A 19,650-nucleotide genomic window follows, 5' to 3' on the forward strand; every position below is an offset into this window, starting at 1 on the left:
AGGTCACGAAGGGTCGGCAGAATATGAGATTAGACCATTAGAGGAGGAGACATTTGTGGCGGTTTAATCCCCTGGTTGTAATCTGTGGTTCTCCCTAATGGCTGAAAGACAATAAGATGCTTTAAGCCGCCTTGGTGCAGCGCGGAGATACAGTATCCACCACAGAAGATTATTACCCTGGCATTTCTGCTTTGTTAGATAGAGACGGATGGGAACGATGGGTGTGTGTGTGTGTGCTGGTTAAATGCTGCTAAACGGCTCACAGGCAGTGAACTCGTGATGCAAGAAGCTGAAAGTCTTCCAGTTTAAAATCAGCCCCAAAAAAACACCATAAATCAAATGGTAGAAATCCAAAGAAAATTTCACCAAAACTCAAAAAACATTTTTAATAATGTAGCTGGTTGTAGATGATTTCACTCTCTTTGATGAAGATCACTAAAGTAAAGAAGGTGTTTTATGGTGTAACAATGTATGATAGATACCATGATCAGTCAATGATGTCCCTGTGGCTACAGATATAGGTTACTTCCCTTAAAGAAAATTTATTTAAAAACTATTTTTAGTTTATTTTTAGTCATGATTATGAATAAGTTTGTCATTAAGTGTCATTCGTTACCCTAACCCCCAACCTATCTAACCCCAATAGATCCCTCCACCTAACCCCAAAAATGCCAACATAGCTCCAAAGGTGTCATTATTTAGCAAAAGATAGTTAAAAACACTTAATGACAGCCTTCATGACACCTTAGTCATGCTAATGACAGCGTAATGTCAGCCTTATGGATAAAACGTCAAGCAAAGTATACTGTGTTACTTTATATTATAATTATTATGATAATTATTATTATATTTAATCCTTATTCTTATGATAGTATAATCATGGTCTGTATCTTCTTGTATGAATCCGTTGTTAGTGTTTCCTTCACCTTTGTTATATTTTTTTACTTAAAGCCACTGTAACAAAAGTGAATTTCCCCCCTAGGACTATGAAAATAACTCTGTTTCTGATTATGAATACATCTGACAGGGATTCTCATTAAATGTGGGTGTTTGTTTCCTTCGGGCTTGCTTCAGATTTTTTTGAGTAGTTTAAATGTCAAGCTGCAATTACAATTTTTGGTGTGAAAATTGTGATTTGACACCCACACACACACACACACACACACATAAAATACATCAAACTCATCACAACTGTTACATGTATAACAAGGAGTTTTGAACTAAATCCCTTCATTTAAATATATACACATTGCTGTTTTATTTCTTTACTCGATTTAATGGCTTTTTTTTGACAAACTTAACGTCCTAAAATCAAAGCTAAATATTAAAATAAGTCTAATTATGTTTTTTTCATGCTTCAAAATCTCATGAGAACGATCACAACCAAGCAAGTGTTTTATAGCCACGATTTTGCATGATATTTGACATGTCCATCTGTTTATCTCTTCCAAACGCTTGCTACACATTTACACCAACCTAATGAAAAAATATGGAAACGCAATCGCCCAAAAACATGCAGGTGATGGTACAGTGTAGATATTTTCATTTCATTTAATTCAGTGACTTGCGTTCGTTTTCTGCAAGTCACAGAAAGTCAGAAGCCCTGACAAAGATTATAGTTGTTATAAAACTCAAACAAATTGAAAATGGTTGTTTAGCTTACAGTATGTCAGGAAAGTGAACATGGAAATGTAAAAAAGTTTATTAAAAAAAAGCACTCAGAGATTATAAACCTTCTCTTTGCCAGATACTGTCAGTTATCTGGATCAATAATCCTGATCACCATGATCATTCACACTGTAAAGGCTTGGAAGAAATGTATATCAACATTAATAACCATACAGAAGGTCCAAATGTATGGACACATCATGATTAAAAGCCCAATCTGGATGTGATCCAGGTGAAACTCAGTGAGATAACTGAAGAACCAACCTGACATAACTCATTTCATAATGATCGGTCAATTACGAACCGAGATATACATTTTTTAAATGTTGCCATTATCCAATTTTGGGGGATTTTTTAGAATCAGTATATTAATCTGTATCTTCTACATCTTCCATGGCATAAGTTATAACTTTGGCTAACATTTTGTCCAAATCTGTTCAGCACTTTTGACGTCCTGCTAACAGACAAACAAATAAATAATAAACTATATATATATATAACTTTCTTGGCAGTAATGAGAAAAGATGAGAAAAGTTGATAAAACAAGTAGTGATAGTGAAAACTAAACCAAAATAACCCTAAAGAAACAAACAAAGCACTGTGAACAAGAGCCGTTATCCAGGAACACAAGCTTTATTTGGGTTCAGCTAGAACCTGGTACCAAACTCCATTTTATGTTGAGCACTAGTATCTACGCAGTAGTGAGGGTCACCAAGGAGATGGGCCTAACCTGTGAGAGAACAAAGGGTCAGACACAGGTATGTATGGTACCCCATGTCCTGTCATTGAGGAGTCAATGTGAGTTTAGTGAGTTTTTGGTTGACGTTGTGTTTCCTGAGTGAACAAAAGATGAGGTCGTGGGTATCACATGGATTATGACTTACTCACATTGTCTCTCAAACCACCACACGTTCACACGAGGAATGTTTTGTAATAACTGAAGACAGATGAAAACAATCAGGAGAAGGAATTAGAAAGTAGTTCACCTACTTCAACACAAAGACAACAGAGTAATCCCGTAACCCTTCAGGGAAGACATCCACATAAAGATGTGTATTAATGACAGTAAATGCAAACAGGCAGTCCTATTGCGGTTGTTCGATGTTTAGAACCAAGCGTCTTGGTTTTTTCCTTTTCTAAACAACATCAAATAAACGTACAAATCAAGACCTTTAGATGACGGATCAAACCAGAGGTCCTGAGTGGGTCTGATGTCGTCTCCGCTTGTCGTCTCTGTCAGATGTTTGCTGTTCCAATGGGTAAGGGCGCTAAAAATTGGGACACTGGCCTGTTTATTAGATCCCAATGTGAGCAGTGTAGTGATGTGCTTTTAGTGCAGGTCCCTAGATGAGAGGCTAAATGCTTCATTTGGGTCCCTGGTGGAGAAGATTCAGAGCTCTGGTCCTAAATGATAGCTGGACCGCAGAGGGACGGCAAGTCCTTAGCCTTCACTGGAAAGCTCAGTGAGTCGGTCTGTCCACAGCTGATAAGTGGGTTTAATGTCATCTGCTCTTTGCTCTCTTTTCACTCCCTCGCTTTCTTCTCTCATTCCTTCTGTCAATTTTTCATTTCTAGCATCTCTTCTTACGTTTCTTTCCCTTTTGTCTTTCAGACCATGGCCTGGCTTCTGCTGTGGACGTTGGGGATCATGACCCCTGTGGTCTTTTCGTCTCTCGTGGTTACGCGCGAGAATCAAAGCCCTGCCGACATCGTGAAGAAGGAATCACATCCGGTGCATTTCAGACAGAAGAGACACTGGATATGGAACTCACTCTATGTGGAAGAAGAGAAACCTGCGGCCATCGCCTACAAGATCGGACAGGTAGTCTCACGTTCTTTATTCTGCAGCTCTATGTTGTAGACTTACAGTACATCATGAAACACTTTGTATGACCGAAAATATGGGGGATCTTTCTCGTGTGAGATGACTGTGTTGTTAAAAAATGATAGCAACGCTTTAGGAAATATCTCTTCAGAAGAACGTTAAATTAGTGAATGTACCAACTGGCACCAAATCATCCAATAATGCATATTTCACATATAGCTGTTTAACTATGAAAATTAGAAATGCAAAAATGATGTTCTCCTTTATATCTTTCATAGGTTTTGTTTCATATTCCTTCAAAATAAGAGAGTTTTACGAATAAAATTGGCATTGTTTTAGTTGAGTGAATCTTTAGATGATTTTTTAGTATTACATCAGTTTAGGATTTAAACACATCCATTTCTTTCAAGCATTTTTTGTTTTTTTTTTGTTGACGTCTGTACAGTGGCCGTTTTATATTCCTTCAATGCATTTTTCAGGAAAGGAAATTTAAATGTGAATCTTTGCATTCCATGTGCTTCTTCCTCTGAGTCTGGGTGGGAAATGCTACTAGAAACCAGTTCCACATGTTTTGGTTAGCTTAGCACGTAGCAACAGTGGCCGAGCAGGGTAAAAGGGTAAAGGGACGAAGCAACGTAATTAGGTGGCCTTTTTGTCTCAAAAAAAGGATAAGGCAGATGAATCTCTATATCTGATTCGTTGTTAAAGTATTTTATTAAAAGTAACTTCAATGACTATTTAAAAGAAACTGGTCGTAAGTATTTGCCAAGAAACTGACTTTTGGTGATATGATTATGTAAAAGGAGCGTAAACCATGAATTATTTTGAGCTCTTCTGGAAAACGGGCTCTCGGCAACTCTCCTCAGGCGTACTTCAAGGAAGTCGTTAAAGCATCGGCGGCCTGGAATAGAGGAAACTAGGTCACATTCAGTATACATGCAGTCTGTGGTAACAGATATACTGCAAACAAGCTATTCCACAGAAGCCTAAGCAAATGTAATACAAGTAATCTGCATCTTTTTTTAAAAGTTCTCTTTAGATTGAAAGATCTGAATGTATGACGGAGCTATAAGACAATAAACATTCATTTACTATTGTTTTTTGGTCTTTGTTTTCTAGCTAAAGTCGAGCCAGAGAGTGGAGGCGATGAAGTTTAAAATCGATGGTGAGGGAGCGAACACCATCTTCACTGTGGACCAGAAGGGAGACCTGTTCGTCACCAGAGCTCTGGACAGAGAGGAGAAGAACTTGTATCATTTGACGGCCTGGATGTACGACGGGAACAACAAGTTGATAGAAGACTCCGGGGACTTCGTCGTCCAGGTGACGGACATCAATGACAACATCCCCGTTTTCCCACGGACCTACAACGGATCCATCATGGAGAGAGCCATGATTGGTAAGAGTGGTTGAGAGGGATCTTAGGGGAAAGAAACTCAAAACATGTATTTGTACAGGGTCTTAGAAAACCTTAGAGTATTTTAGATAATTGTATTGATATATTTATGTTTCTATTAATTTATTAATCTATATAATATTTGGAAAGAGAAAAACATTGTGACAAACACTTTTAGAATTACTTGTTCATTTAGTCTTAGCCTAATTTTTGTCTATAAAACTTATATTTTAAACAAAAACTATGAGTTGATTGACACTAGAAATGAACATCAGACCAACAGAAGGTAAAAAACATCTTCAGGTCGCTGCAAACGCCTCCGTCCGATCCAAACGCTCATCGTCCAATCAGAGGACCTGAAATTCCTTGTGTTTTGGAATTCTCATGAATGCTGAATCCGATTGAACGATACATTTTTTTTTTAATTTTCAGGATATTCTTCTTAGCATTATTGATACTAAATGTCTTTTTTGGGCATATTGTGGTTACCCCAGCAACACAAGAAAGCTGAAATATGATTGGATAAAATCTGCAATTTGAAAAATCTACACAAAGAATCATGTTATGTGTTTTTGGAGTCATTTTGGGTAATTTGGACAGTTTTGTTGGCATTTTCAGTATTTGGTTGACATTGTGGGTATTTTTGTTATCATCAGTGTTAAGTTTTGTATTTGTGTTGACATTTTGTCATCATTTTGTGTGTGTTCAGACTCATTTTGGCCATTTTTTGACACTGTCTGTATTTTAGTGGACATTTGGTGTCTTTTTGTCATTATTTTAAGGGATTTTGTAGTTGTTTTTGTGTGTTTTCTGTCATTTTGTGTATGTTTGATGTACTTTTGTGTATTTTGTTGACATTTGTTTATTTTTTATGTACTTTTGGTGACATTCTGTTTGTAGTTGTCATCATTTTGTGTGTATTTGGAATAATAGATAGATAGATAGATAGATAGATAGATAGATAGATAGATAGATAGATAGATAGATAGATAGATAGATAGATAGATAGATAGATAGATAGATAGACTATAAAGAGGCTACGACGTGTATTCATAAAGCATTAATAAAGCTGGCGTAGGGAGGGGAACTTTATGTTTATTTGCTCTGAAACGCTGCATTTTGTGACGCCATGTCATGTCTCACTGATGAAAACTCTCATATCAACAGGAACCAAAGTAGTGGAGGTGAAGGCGACGGATGCTGACGACCCTAGCACTGCTAACGGAGAGCTCAGATACTCTCTGACTGCGGGCGAGGACAACGCTGCCTTTGAAATAGACAGTATTACAGGTATGTTGACCGTTCTTCATCTAAATGTGTCTTTAAATCTACCAATAAGTGTTAGCGCTAGAAGCACTTTGACCAAAACCGTACCAAATATTATGCTTTTATCACAGAATGTATCATTTTAATGTGTTTTCCCGCTAAGCGACTTCACTGTTCGTGAAACGAGGACAGGCTATTATCACAGGACGATGACTCAGCGCTGACCTCACTCCTGTCTCTGCAGGTGTGATCAGCTGCAAGTCAAACGTGCTGGACCGGGAAACTAAAAGTCAGTATGTGGTGGTGGTCAGAGCTCAGGATATGAGAGGAATGGCGTCGGGCAGCACAGCTACCACCTCCGTCACCATCGCCATCATGGACATCAATGACAACAGCGCGTCCTTCACCAGGAGTAAGAAACACACTTTTAGGATGACCATATTTAGATTTCCAAAAAAACAGGACACTTGGGCCAACGTCGGCATTCCTCAAAAAACTCAAGAATCTACGTTGTAACGACAAAATAAAAAGCATAAAAAAACATTAAACATTTAATTAATTCCAATTATGACGTACTGTAATGATCATTTTAACTGTAATTGAAAAACATTTGTTGCTGTTGTAATCATAATTAAATTGTAATTGAGTTCAGATAATTGACATGGAAATTCTCCAATAACTACAATTTAATTAAATGCAAAACTGTGGAACCATGTTACAGTTCTATGTCTTATACATATGTAGTTAACAATCATTAAAATATATTTCATATCAAGTTTTCCCACTACCGACCTATTAAAATTGTGGACTATACTGACAAAAAAAGGCTCAGACGCCCATACATAAAATATTAATACCAACATTTTCATTGATTAGGAAACCTAACAATGTAATCAAGAAATGAAAAAGTAATTAGATGATTTATACATTTTTTTAGTGTATTTTACACATAATTTAAGACATGGATCAAAACTCCAATCATCATAGATGCTAACAGAAAGCTAAAACAAGAGGAAAGTTACGTTTTATGGGGTAATTTATTAAAGGCTCAGTATTTGTAATTAATTGGATTGAAACTGTAGTAATTGAGAACATAATTGTAATTGAGTTTCAGGGGGGAAAATATATTGTAATTTTAATCGTAATTTTAAAAAATGATGGTCACTGTAATTGTAAACTAGTTGTAATTGAACATGGATAATTGAAGATGCAATTGTAATTGAAAAATGTAATTGACCCTAACCCTGGTACACACGTAAAGACTATAGCTACTGAAAAAGAAAACAACATTTATTTAACCAGGAATTGACCTTATTTTACCTCTAACTTCCTAAATACTACGTTTCTCCCAGTGGCTGCTTTTGTTTTCAAACCCCTCTCTGAACCCCCAAGGTCCTCCTTGGGGGTTCAGAGGGTTCTCTGAACCCCCAAGGAGGAGGTTTTTTTTTTTTATCATCCAGGAGAATCTTTCTGTGAAAATCTTTTCATTAAATCCACCAGTATTTGGTGTCTTTTAATCCAAATTGGACTTTAGCCTTTCTCTTCTCTCTGCTGCGTATCTCGTCAAAACAAAGTGGCATCTTCCATCATGTGTGCGTAAAATTACCATAATGTCATGATACTGGCTTTAAATAGCAACTTCTCAGCTTCCAGAAACTGGTAGAATTTCTCAGATAGAGTAAAAATTAGCAAGATTACAGTCTTTTAAATTAATGTTCCCTCGATGTGTTCAGGGTCCAACAAGATCTGGGTAAAACCGGACATATATGGTCACCCTATACTTTGGAATATCCACATTCATTACCAGTAATTACATCCTACTGTACTTTGTTTTATTTACCCAACAGAGACGTATGAATTTCACGTACCAGAGGACCAGAAGTTGAACGAGAAGATCGGCTCTCTAGAACTGGAGGACCGAGATCTGATTCAAAACAAAGAGCCGATCTTTGCCATCCAGGGTGAAAATGCCAGAGTGTTTAACGTTGAGCTCAGCCCCAACAAAGATGGCAACCTCATGCTTAGACAGGTAGGAACCTCATATCACCACAATCATTTAATGACTCCGTTTTTACAGCTGAGCAGCGTCAGTAAAGTCGTCAGTGGTTGAGTGGGTTCAGTTTAGTGCCTTTTATTGTAAAAATGTAAAAGTCACTGGCCTTTATGGGTCAAAACTTAGATATTTGGTGGCTTCTCTTACATCATCAAACCAACACTGTTGGCTCCACCCCTTCTGTAAAAATAGGCACCTTTGGACTTCGCGATCTGTGTTGAGTAGGTTGGACTGGGATAATTGTGAATAGAGAGATATAGGGAATATTAAGTTCCTAGTTAGCATAGCATAGATTGTTCTTTGGAGATTTTATATTATAAACTGGGTGTGTCCTAACTGCTCCAGGAGCCCCGCCCATAATCAAGGCCTTTTACTTTTAATTTCCAGCCAAAATAAGAGACTAAACTTGATCAAGTTTTAATCATCAGAATGGTAAATGGTAAATGGACTTGATTTATATAGAGCTTTATCACCACTGAAACAGTCTCAAAGCGCTTTACATATCAGCTCATTCACCCATTCACTCTCACATTCACACACCAGTGGGACAGGACTGCCATGCAAGGCGCTAGTCGACCACTGGGAGCAACTTAGGGTTCAGTGTCTTGCCCAAGGACACTTCGACACATAGTCAGGTACTGGGATCGAACCCCCAACCTCTCGATCAGAAGACGACCCACTACCACCTGAGCACGGTCGTTTCAGAGGACTGAAACTAAGACTAATGTCACACTAACGTACGACTCATGCTAAGTTTGATGTCAAAATGAGTATGTAGTGCGTTCACATTAGATAGTAATAAAAAAATTGAGTACGCCACAAATATCCGGATGTACAGTATGTATGCACGATGGGCACACTAGTCATACTCAACTGTCCCATGATGCATTGCAATTGGAATCTAAAATGGTCCTGGGACCAGCTTCATGCTAATAATCAAAAATCCCCTTTTCAAAATAAAAGCATCCCTCTTGTCTTGCATTAGTTTTTCTTTTTGACACTTTTGTAGATAAACAGGAAGTTTAGTCAGTAGCACAATTTAGGGGCTGTGTCTACGTGAGTTTTATGGATAAAATGAGCACATGTTGATATTCTACTTGGTCACTTTCTCAATTTAAATATTTTCAGAACTTTCAAAGTAAAGGTAGAGAATCAACAGCGATATTTAGCCTCAGTGTGATTCAGGTGTAGGTTCCAAATGCATCTTGGGAAAATTGGAAGTATACTTCAGTGGGAACGCTATAATCATACTTATAGTCTATCGTAGACAGTATATACGTATTTATGTGTGTTGTGTATAGTACAGTGTGTGACAGCCTAAGTTGTAATTTGCTTTCTAAATGAACATTTGTTTGTGGTTTATTTGTTTCTCTGCTTGATTTGAAAGAATATCGTCCTCATGTATGATTCCTAAAAACAATACAAGCTCTCGGCTTAATTTGCTCAAACACTCCCACCACTTCTACACACACCGTCTACAGTATTAGATCTTTTCATTATTCTAAAGCGTGCGTGCTAAAATAAGTCATGGGATTTATTTAAAGAAAGTTGCTTGGCAGCTCATTTTTATGCTTTGTTGATTTACCCAGAATTCCACTGGTTCGGTGCGGGGTTTGTGATGTGTTTATTTGCTCACGCTTTGAAAGTTCAATTCCTCAAATGTGATGAAAACTCACGGCGTAAAAAAGCATGAAATGAACTGGAGAATGAAGATGAAGTATATGATAAAATGGTATTTTTTTGGAATACGTGCTTTATTGAGTTGGAGAGAATTAAATGGATCGTTTTATGAGGATTATGATGATGTACGGGAACTGAGTGGAATCCTAAATGTCTCCTTCGGTTTGGAAAAACAGACATTCATGGCGGCGTGAAACCCAGCAGGTTGTGCTCCTCTGATAAAGTATCCGGGGTTTTCTAAAGCTTTCTAATGAAGTGAGCCGTGTAAAAGCTTCGCACCCACGCTGGCCTGGAAATCGCACTGCCATCTTCTCTCTGCAGTTTTTCTCATCTTTCCCCAAGCGGCGGTGTTTACACACGCAGAGAAATAATCCCGCTATCGGCCACGCTGCGGTTCAGGTCTTATTCCTCTTAAGCTGTTTACAAATGCCTTTGATTCCCTGCAACTGAGTCTCCTTGTTGCCATGAATAATCCTGTTAGAACAAGCTTTCCTGTCTACCTGTGATGTCCCATGCACGGATGAAAACAGAGAAAAAAAGAAACAACCAAACAGCAGTCAACCTCTTCATTCCCAGCAGGAGTGTGACAGTAAACGTGCTTTTGCTGCTACTGTATATAGAACATTATTGGCAACTTAAAGGTGCAGCGTCTGCAGCACCATGTGAGTCTCATTTAGTGCAGATATTACATATATATTTCCCAGCAGGAGGTAATCCATGGTTTGACTTTAAAACCTGGGACATTTACAGGCTTTTTGCACCTGCGATCATCAGCTGTGCTTGAACGGAGGCAGGTGGGAAAAATCAGTGTGGAGCTCCAGAAAAGCACATGGAAAGTAGATGAGGTGAAAATGCAATCATTCCCTGGTGGAAACACTTTAAAGCCACATCAGGTGAAGATGGTGTGGGTGGTGGGCAGGGGTGGGCAGGGGTGGAACAGCGCTTTTAAAAGTGAGGGTGTTCTAGGGCAACCGTCGACTACTAACTTAGTTTATTAAATGAATTTACTAAAACTGAGATAAAGCTGTGATTAGGTTAGTGATTCTCAACATGTGGCTCTTTGTCTTAATTTGAATTATTATTTCCTCAGAAAACCTTAAAACGGGGAAACTTTTTAACCCCATTTTACAACTTCCTTTGTCCCATTTTTGCACCTTATCCAAAAAATCCAACACTTTTTTGTTTTTTCAGAATTTAGCGTCTTTTTGACAATAAATGTTCCTTTTTCCTAATTTTTGTAAGTTATTTTTTACACTTTTATCCAAGTTTTGTCGATTCTTGAATCATTGTTTGCCATTTTTCATCCAAAGAAGATAGCTTTTCCCCAATAAAGAACACTTATTTTCTTTTTTCTCTACATTTTGCCTCTTTTTGTTCCACATTTTTGCCACATTTTGCTCATTTAAGCTCCCCTTTGGCATTACATACCACCTGTTTACTCTTTTTTTTGTCACTCTTGACTGCTTTTTGTCCATTTTAGTCACTTTTCACTCCACGTTTGGACCATTTTTTGCCACCTGTTACTCATTTTTTTGTCACTCTATTTACACTTCGCTGTTAATGGCGTCTTCGTCAAATGTCTGGCTGTGATTGGCTCTGATCATTCAATCAATCTAACTGGACCAATATGTTTTCAACCATGAATCCCTCTGTGAAAAAGGAAAGGAATGAATTTTTGAAAGTGCAGGTGTCGCATCCCCCACGGGTGAGATGCACCTGATGGTGGGAAAAAAATTAATAAGTTGCAAAAATAAAAAATCTTTTCTATCCATATTTATACTATAAATTAAAAATGTTCTTACATTCCCACATGCAGTTTTGGGTCAATGAAAATCATTTTTAAAAAGTATTTTTTCAGATTTCCAGAGCGTGTCACCCAAGAACCAATGCATATACGTGACCAATCATTGGTGATGTTACAGACACAAACTTTTGTGCCATTTGTTGAAATGACATGGAATGACCCACAGCTACTTTTAGGCAACTTCTGACTCCTGTTTTGTCTTTTCAGGGTTTAGACTTTGAAACAACGAGTAGCTACACATTCAATGTGCAGGTGAGAGAAAACCTGAAAAACATGCGTTTTCCTCCAGACAACATAAAGACTGCAGTTACCACAGCACAGGTAAATATCACACGATAGTGTCAGTTTCAATAACTCTGGACACAAAAGTGGCTTTTGTTTTCATTTTGTTTACATGTTTTTGGACTTATTGTCAGGTATTATGTGTATTCTTTATCTATTTATTTATTTTTTGGCATGTTGTGTATCTCCTTTTGAAATTTGTTGTGTTTTGGAGTCATTTTATGTATTTTTTTGGCATGTTGTATATTTTTTGCTGACATTATATTTCTCTGTCATTTAGCCTATACCGGTAATTGTGTTTTGTGTATTCTTAGTGTCGTTTTGTGTATTTTTGTTGACATTGTGTGTTTTTGGAGCCATTTTGTATATTTTTCTGTCATTTTTGTATTTATTTTTTTGGAGTGATTTTGGTCATGTTTCCTGTAATTTTGTTTACATTTTGTATTATTTTAAAGTAACTTTATATTTTTTGAATATTATTTATCTATTTGTTTTATCTTTTGTCATTTCGTGCATCTCCTTTTGAAATTTGTTACGTTTGGAGTAACTTTACATCTGACTTAACGGAATTTCTCGTGCCATTTCTGAGTCGTTTTGTATAACCTGTATATTGTCTAATCTATCTGTTATTATGAAATGTGCAGCTTGTCTATAGTTGTAATTAACTGCAATGCAGCAGAATAATAATATCCCACTTTGAACAATTGGTAAACGACCTTTCAGGTTGTCAGACCAAACTCAAATTATGATAATGAAGTCAATACTCATCCCTCAACATGATAAGTCATGCTGATACTTTAAACTGCTGTAGGTAAACATCAGGGTGCTGGATGTGGACGAGCCCCCGGTGTTCTCACAGCCCATCTACACCTTCACTGTGTTGGAGGAAATAATGGTGAACAACGTGGGATCAGTCGTGGCTAACGACCCTGATAGAACCAAGAAGAGCATTCGGTAAGAACTGACACCTGCCATGATGGAGACAGTAATCCATACGATGACGCTCATCCCCTGATGTTTGCTCTGCGTCTCAGATACTCCATCTTAGACAAGGACGGCCCCATCGGCATCAACCCGTTCACCGGTCAGCTGTTCACCCTCAGGAAGCTGGACAGAGAGCTGGAGGCCACACACATGTTCCAGGTTAAAGCACAGGAGGAGCCCAGCGGTACGTCCCACACTCCATCAACACGCCCACGTTATTATTCCTCAGCTTCTTCAGACAATGAAACTAGGCTTAGAATATAAAATATGTGAAGTTTTTTTTACATGGAGAACAAACATTCTTTGTTTTCTCTCATACATCATCAGCAAGAACCAAAATACCTCTTTTTGTTCTCTCAGCTCCAGTTGTGGACGTCTCACTTCTTGTTCTGTTGTGTGATTGGTCAGAGAACTGACTTTACATGATCAAAAAGTGCAACAGAAAACATTCAACAGCTTAAAAATCAACAAGAACATTAAAATCATCAGTAAAAACATTAAAATCATCAACAAACACATGACATTAACAACATGAGCAAAAGTCTTCCTCTCAATCATACGTAGTAGAGAAAAATAGTGTCTTTAACTTTGATTTAAAAATGTTCACATGTGATGCTGACTTCAGCTCTGCTGCAGTTTGTTCCACTTCTTTGCAGCATAACAACTAAACACAGCATCACCATGTTTACTCTGAGCTCCACTATCTGACCTGTGTCCATAGATCTATGAGCTCTGGGCTCTACTATCTGACCTGTGTCCATAGATCTATGAGCTCTGGGCTCCACTATCTGACCTGTGTCCATAGATCTATGAGCTCTGGGCTCTACTATCTGACCTGTGTCTATAGATCTATGAGCTCTGGGCTCCACTATCTGACCTGTGTCCATAGATCTATGAGCTCTGGGCTCTACTATCTGACCTGTGTCTATAGATCTATGAGCTCTGGGCTCCACTATCTGACCTGTGTCCATAGATCGATGAGCTCTGGCCTCCACTATCTGACCTGTGTCCATAGATCTATGAGCTCTGGGCTCCACTATCTGACTAACATCTCACTGATGTATTCTGGACCAAACCCATTCACACATTTATAACCAGCAGCAGAACTTTACAGTCTCCTCTGAGGCTGACTGGGAGCCAGTGTAAAGACTTTAAAACTGGACTAATGTGTTCTGGTTCAGACCAGCTGTAGATGTTTGATGAAGACCATTACAATAGTCCAGTCTGCTGGAGATAAAAGCATGGACCAGTCATTAAACCTTTCACTCTGGAGATGTTCTTTAGATGATAGAAGATGTTTTTCTGATAGGTTTGATCTGATGCTGAATGATCAATTTATGTGGCTTTCTTTATTCACTTATTGTGTACAGTATTTATTTCTAATGTAACAAACCAAATGTCTGACGTGCTGCGTTTATAATTTCCTGCAGGTTTGGAGTCGTTCGTCAAAGTCAACATCATCGTTCAGGACGTCAACGACAACCAGCCCGAACTGGTCGTGGATGAGATCTTTGTTTGTGAGAACGACGTGACAAACATGGTAAATGATCCATAAACTGAATTATTGATTGGATCAAACATGAAGGATCCAATGAGTCGTTAAATAACTTCCCACTAATGCTTAGTTGCATGTTTTCGAGTTCCTTGGAAGTGATGATGTTGATTGACTGCAGATAACGTGATCTACTGCTATTAATGTTCCTCAGGTCTTGGGAACGTTGAGAGCCACCGACAAAGACGACCGTCCGGCTTCTTTTACGTTCAGTTTGGCGAGCGAGAGCGCCAACTTCACCATCAAAGACCACGGCAGTACGTCTGTTATCATTCTATGTTCTATAGTCTTTTAATCTAGACCCAGATTAATGTAGAGATTCTGGATCAGTTTCAAAAATCAAAAAATCTATATCCTGTCTCCTAGGAGATTTCAAAGTAAATTTTGAAATTTTCTGAAAAAAATGATCTAACTAAATGAAACCCTAACATATTATTTTTAAAAAGAAGACAAAATGAACTATGAATTATGACATATAATTGGGGAAATTAGAAAAATGTATATTTATATTGTCCATCTTTGACTGAACTTTATGAAATTTGACTCATTTATGTTGGTTTAGTTCCTCAATTATCACAACAGGTTTCATCCAAATTGGACCAGAATTGCTCCTTTTATTGCAAATTTTTGATTTTTTTGTATTTAAATGTATGTTCAACCGTTTCAAAAAGTGTTTTTAAGGTGTTTTTATGCTGATGGTTATTATACGAGTTAAGTTAGGGGCTTAGGGTGAGGTATTGACCCTAACTATATTAGAAAACTGACAACTTAACCCTAATTCCTAATTAAATCTATTGAAATCTAATCACATTTCTTTTGCGTGCATTGAATTAACCAACCATTGTCACACAATCTTTGTCTTTAGGACAAAACAAGGTTGTTTTAAAGTCATGAAAATATTAAAACGTTTGATTTTTTAGATTCCTTTGATCTCCACCTTGACATGAAGGCAAAGGGTTGACGCTCGATTACATCAGACTTTAGTTCGGCTTTGGACACAAAACGGCAAGAGAAGAAGAAAAAAACGCATTTTCATAATCTCTGCTCATCTCACGCGTGGCATTACTTTACACGATGGCTCGAGAAGAAGAGGCGCCCTCGTCGCTCGTGGTCGGATTATTTAAAAAAAAAAAAGCTTTTAAATAAATGGAAGCATCGGGTCACAAGATTAAAATGTTTTTTTCATCCAAGAAAAACAGAAAGGGAGGATGAAAAGAGTGGAAGAAGTGTTAAATAAATACATGAAGCAGATAAATAAACAGACGGATGGATGGACAAGTGGAAAGATGAATGATAAATAAATAAATAATGAAGAAATAATGAAATAAAGTAGATTAACATACAGATGAATGGACAGATGGATAGATGATCAAACAATCAATAATAAATTAATATTCAAATAATTAATAAAGTGGATAAAAAACTAACAAATGATTGGATAGATGTATGATCAATGAATAAATAATAAAGACAAAAATAAAGAAATAATCAAATAAAAAATGATTAAGTGGATAAATAAACAAACAAATGGAGAGATAAATAATGAATAAATAAAGTGGAATAAAATAAATGTCCATCGTGACCTTTTCTCAGTCAAATCCAGGTTTTAAAAGTATGTAACGTACGTTCTGTGAAGGTTAAAAAGTAAATAAATGAGGTTAGAGTGAAAAGTTGGAGTGAATTCAAAGCAAAGATGGAGAAACAGAAATATAAAAATATAAAAATATAGAAATATAGAAAAATAGTGCAATGATGAAGAGGAGACGTGAGATGAGAAAGAGGACAAAACTCCTGCAAAATGAGAACAAATGAAAACTAATGAAGGAAGAAGAAATAATAATGAGGGGATGGAGAGGAGGAGTAATTAGTGGGAGAGAGAGAGACAGAGAGAGAGAGAGAGAGAGAGAGAGAGGGAGAGAGAGAGAGAGAGAGAGAGAGAGAGAGAGAGAGAGAGAGAGGGAGAGAGAGAGAGAGAGAGAGAGAGAGAATAAAGAATCACAAACATCAGACGACCAGGAGGAGGAGGAGAGGAAGGATGGATGGATGATGTAGAGGCAGAGGTGAGGACACCACTCTGCTCTCCTATGGTTGTCTTTGTGATGCCAGAACATCTGACAGCACCTCACACAGCACTTAACACACACCACACACACACACACACACACACACACACACACACACACACACACACACACACACACACACACACACACACACACACACACACACACACACACACACACACACACACACACACACACACACACACACACACACACACACACACACACACACACACACACACACACACAGTGTGGGAGAGTGAAGGCTTTTAAAATATGTATCCTTCACCAGCGCCCTGAAACTTGAAAAACAACCTTCATTATATAAAGGACACACACACACACACACACAAACACTTCAATATTCAATGCAGTGAAGTGAAGTGACAGGAGTGTGTTCAGACAAAGATGCGACATAAGGCTCAGCACATTAATGACAAACAGACGAAAGATGAGGAGAAGGAGATGTTTTCATCTTTTATTCAGTTAGTTAAGAACACACACACACACACACACACACACACACACACTTTTAAAGACAGACGTCCGACTGATGGCGGACGGTCGGTCTGACATGTTGACCTTTCATCTAAAGGTCATCTTGGTGAAAATATGAGAAACAAAACCACTTTTAGCTTAATTTGATGTGAAAATGTGAGACACGTTTTATGGCGAGCGTGCACGGCTGACGTGCACGTCCTCGTTAGGATGCACGACAATAATGGGAAAAGCACGTCAGCCTGGAGAAGTCGACCAAACTATACAAACATAGCGCCCGTAAAACCATATTCTCCTCGTTCTTTCCCTTTAATAACTGGTTTTAGGATTTTAATTCACTTGTTCGTAGCAGCTCCTATTTTACATTTTTTCTATAAGCAGAAATAAAACAGATAAAGGTCAATTTTAATCAGTTTGTCCGAGTTGATGTTAATTGCTGACGTACATTGACTTACTTTTTTTAAAATATATAATTTTTTTTCTTGAGAAGTCAAAACTGTTTGCTCAAATATTGCCAAATCTCTGTAAAACAAACTTAAAAAAATAAAATAAAAAAATAAAAAATTATCAAAATTACTGCAAAATCGCAATAAATATATATTTTTAAAACACACCAAATGAGAATAAATATGCAAAACAATGAAAAAAATGCAAAAAAGATGACTAAAATAATTCAAATTACACACAAGATGACAACAAAAATAACAATAAATTATGCAAAATGGGAACAAAAATGAGAATAAATATACAAAACAACAAAAATACACAAAAGACAACAATACAAATTACTCCAAAAACACACAAGGTGACTACAAAAAGACACAAACAAATTATGCAAAATTGAGAGTACAAGAATTCCAAAAATCGACAAACGATCACAACCAATCGATCTCACAAGATTTTTCTAGCAGCACTTATTATATCTCATAATGTCCAACAAAATAAAAAAAAAAGAAAAACGTGAGTCAAACTTCTCTCCGTTTGACTCACGTTTTACATTTTGAATCTAAAACTATTCAGATTATTGTGAAGCCTTCATATTGTCTCGATATCAGACGTACGACAAACGTCTCTGAGGGGATCAAGCAGAGCATTTGGAGGATGAAGCTCCATATGTGGAACCGTGTGGCCTGTTTTCATTTAAACCCAAGCGTCTTTCTTTCCTGTTTTTGTGCTCGGTGAAATTCCTCCAGTGGGAAATGGAGGAAAGCGTCTCAGGCTCAGCAGGAAACCTTTGCCTGGTGGGACTTTGACTAATGACTGTATATTTAGACATGCCTGTTAAAAAGCTGCCATCGTCGTTTCAGCAAATCTGTGTCAAGTCCAAGCATTTCATCAAAGCCTGCGTGATTTCTACTCTGATTGTTTGTCTTTAAAACGCAGTAAAAACTTCTAATGTGCGTCATTATCTGTAATCACAAGTGACTTCAATCTTTTAACACTACCAAAGTGACAGATTATCAAAAATTATCTTTTTCCTTGTTTCCGTTTTGTCTCAGATCTCGTTTTATCTGCTTGTCGTTTATCTATAAATAGCCCGCAGACAGTGGGAGTTATACTTAGCTAAATAAGGACATGGGTTTGATCCCAGGTGTGTGTGTGTGTGTGTATCAGACAGCACCGCAGACATCGTGGTGAAGCAGGGCCCGTTCGGCCTGGACGACCCCAAGGACCACAGCGTGGACGTCCGCGTCAGCGACGGAGGAACCCCACTTCAGTCCAGCGTCACTAAATTAGCCATCAAGGTGAGACGTGTTTATTTATTTGTTCATTGCAAAATGTGGCAAACAATAGTGAAAAATGTCAAAAATGTGGAACAAAAGGAGGCAAAATGAAGGGGAAAAAGGAGACAAGTGGTATTTATTGATTTTATTTATATTTGGATGAAAAGTGGCCAAAAATAGTTAAAGAAAGGACATAAGTTGGATAAAAGTGTCAAAAAGAACTTACAAAAATGGACAAAAAATAGGAAAAAAGGAATATTGAAAGGCAAAAGGAGAAAAAGTCTGGAAAAAGTGTCAGAACTTTTTGAAAATGGGACAAAGGAAGTAGAATAGAGGTAAAAAGGCAAGGGTAATGGGCAAAATGTGGCAAACAATAGTGGAAAAATGGCAAAAAGGTGGAATAAAAAGAGGCAAAATGTAGGGAATAAGAAAACAAGTGGTTTTTCTTGGGCAAAAGTTAACTTATTTGGATGAAAAGTCACCGACAAAATGAAAGAAAGGACAAAAATTGTATAAAAGTGTCAAAAAGAATCTTCAAAATTGGACAATGGAGAAAAAACAGGATATTTATTGGTAAAAGGAAGCGAAAGTCTGAAAAAGGTGAAAAGGGGCAAAAATGGGAGAAAGGACATAAAATAGTTTCCCCATTTTAAAGTTTTCTCGGGGTATAATAATTAAAATGAACACAAAGTGCCACATAATGAGCATCACTGACTCAATAACAGATAATATAGTGATAATATAGTGATAATGTAGTGGACGAGTCTGGACACAAAATGCCAGGGATGAATTTTTGTCTCAGTCCATCCCTGCTAATCTTCCTGGAGTCCATAAAAAATATAAAGATTCTATTAC

The 19,650-nt window shown here is 37.4% G+C and overlaps 1 protein-coding gene and 1 long non-coding RNA gene across 2 annotated transcripts in view; one reads left to right on the top strand and one right to left on the bottom strand.

Annotated features, from left to right (window-relative positions):
- cdh5 (cadherin 5) overlaps nucleotides 1–19,650 on the top strand; it is a 45,418-nt gene that overhangs the window by 14,576 nt on the left and 11,192 nt on the right. The window contains exons 2-12 of the mRNA XM_028469432.1: nucleotides 3,281–3,490; nucleotides 4,613–4,892; nucleotides 6,057–6,179; nucleotides 6,400–6,567; nucleotides 8,003–8,184; nucleotides 11,900–12,013; nucleotides 12,786–12,928; nucleotides 13,009–13,142; nucleotides 14,389–14,498; nucleotides 14,665–14,767; nucleotides 18,686–18,816. Of these exons, the coding sequence (XP_028325233.1) occupies nucleotides 3,284–3,490; nucleotides 4,613–4,892; nucleotides 6,057–6,179; nucleotides 6,400–6,567; nucleotides 8,003–8,184; nucleotides 11,900–12,013; nucleotides 12,786–12,928; nucleotides 13,009–13,142; nucleotides 14,389–14,498; nucleotides 14,665–14,767; nucleotides 18,686–18,816 (1,695 nt within the window). The 5' untranslated portion in view covers nucleotides 3,281–3,283. The remainder of the gene's footprint in view (nucleotides 1–3,280; nucleotides 3,491–4,612; nucleotides 4,893–6,056; nucleotides 6,180–6,399; nucleotides 6,568–8,002; nucleotides 8,185–11,899; nucleotides 12,014–12,785; nucleotides 12,929–13,008; nucleotides 13,143–14,388; nucleotides 14,499–14,664; nucleotides 14,768–18,685; nucleotides 18,817–19,650) is intronic.
- Nucleotides 12,916–19,650, bottom strand: part of LOC114477232 (uncharacterized) — a 71,990-nt gene continuing 65,255 nt past the window's right edge. Inside the window, exons 3-4 of the long non-coding RNA XR_003675682.1 lie at nucleotides 13,301–13,347; nucleotides 12,916–13,093 (exon numbers count right to left, since the gene is read on the bottom strand). This is a non-coding gene — a long non-coding RNA (uncharacterized LOC114477232). The remainder of the gene's footprint in view (nucleotides 13,094–13,300; nucleotides 13,348–19,650) is intronic.

This window comes from Gouania willdenowi, chromosome 15, assembly GCF_900634775.1.
Source record: "Gouania willdenowi chromosome 15, fGouWil2.1, whole genome shotgun sequence".
NCBI lineage: Eukaryota > Metazoa > Chordata > Actinopteri > Blenniiformes > Gobiesocidae > Gouania > Gouania willdenowi.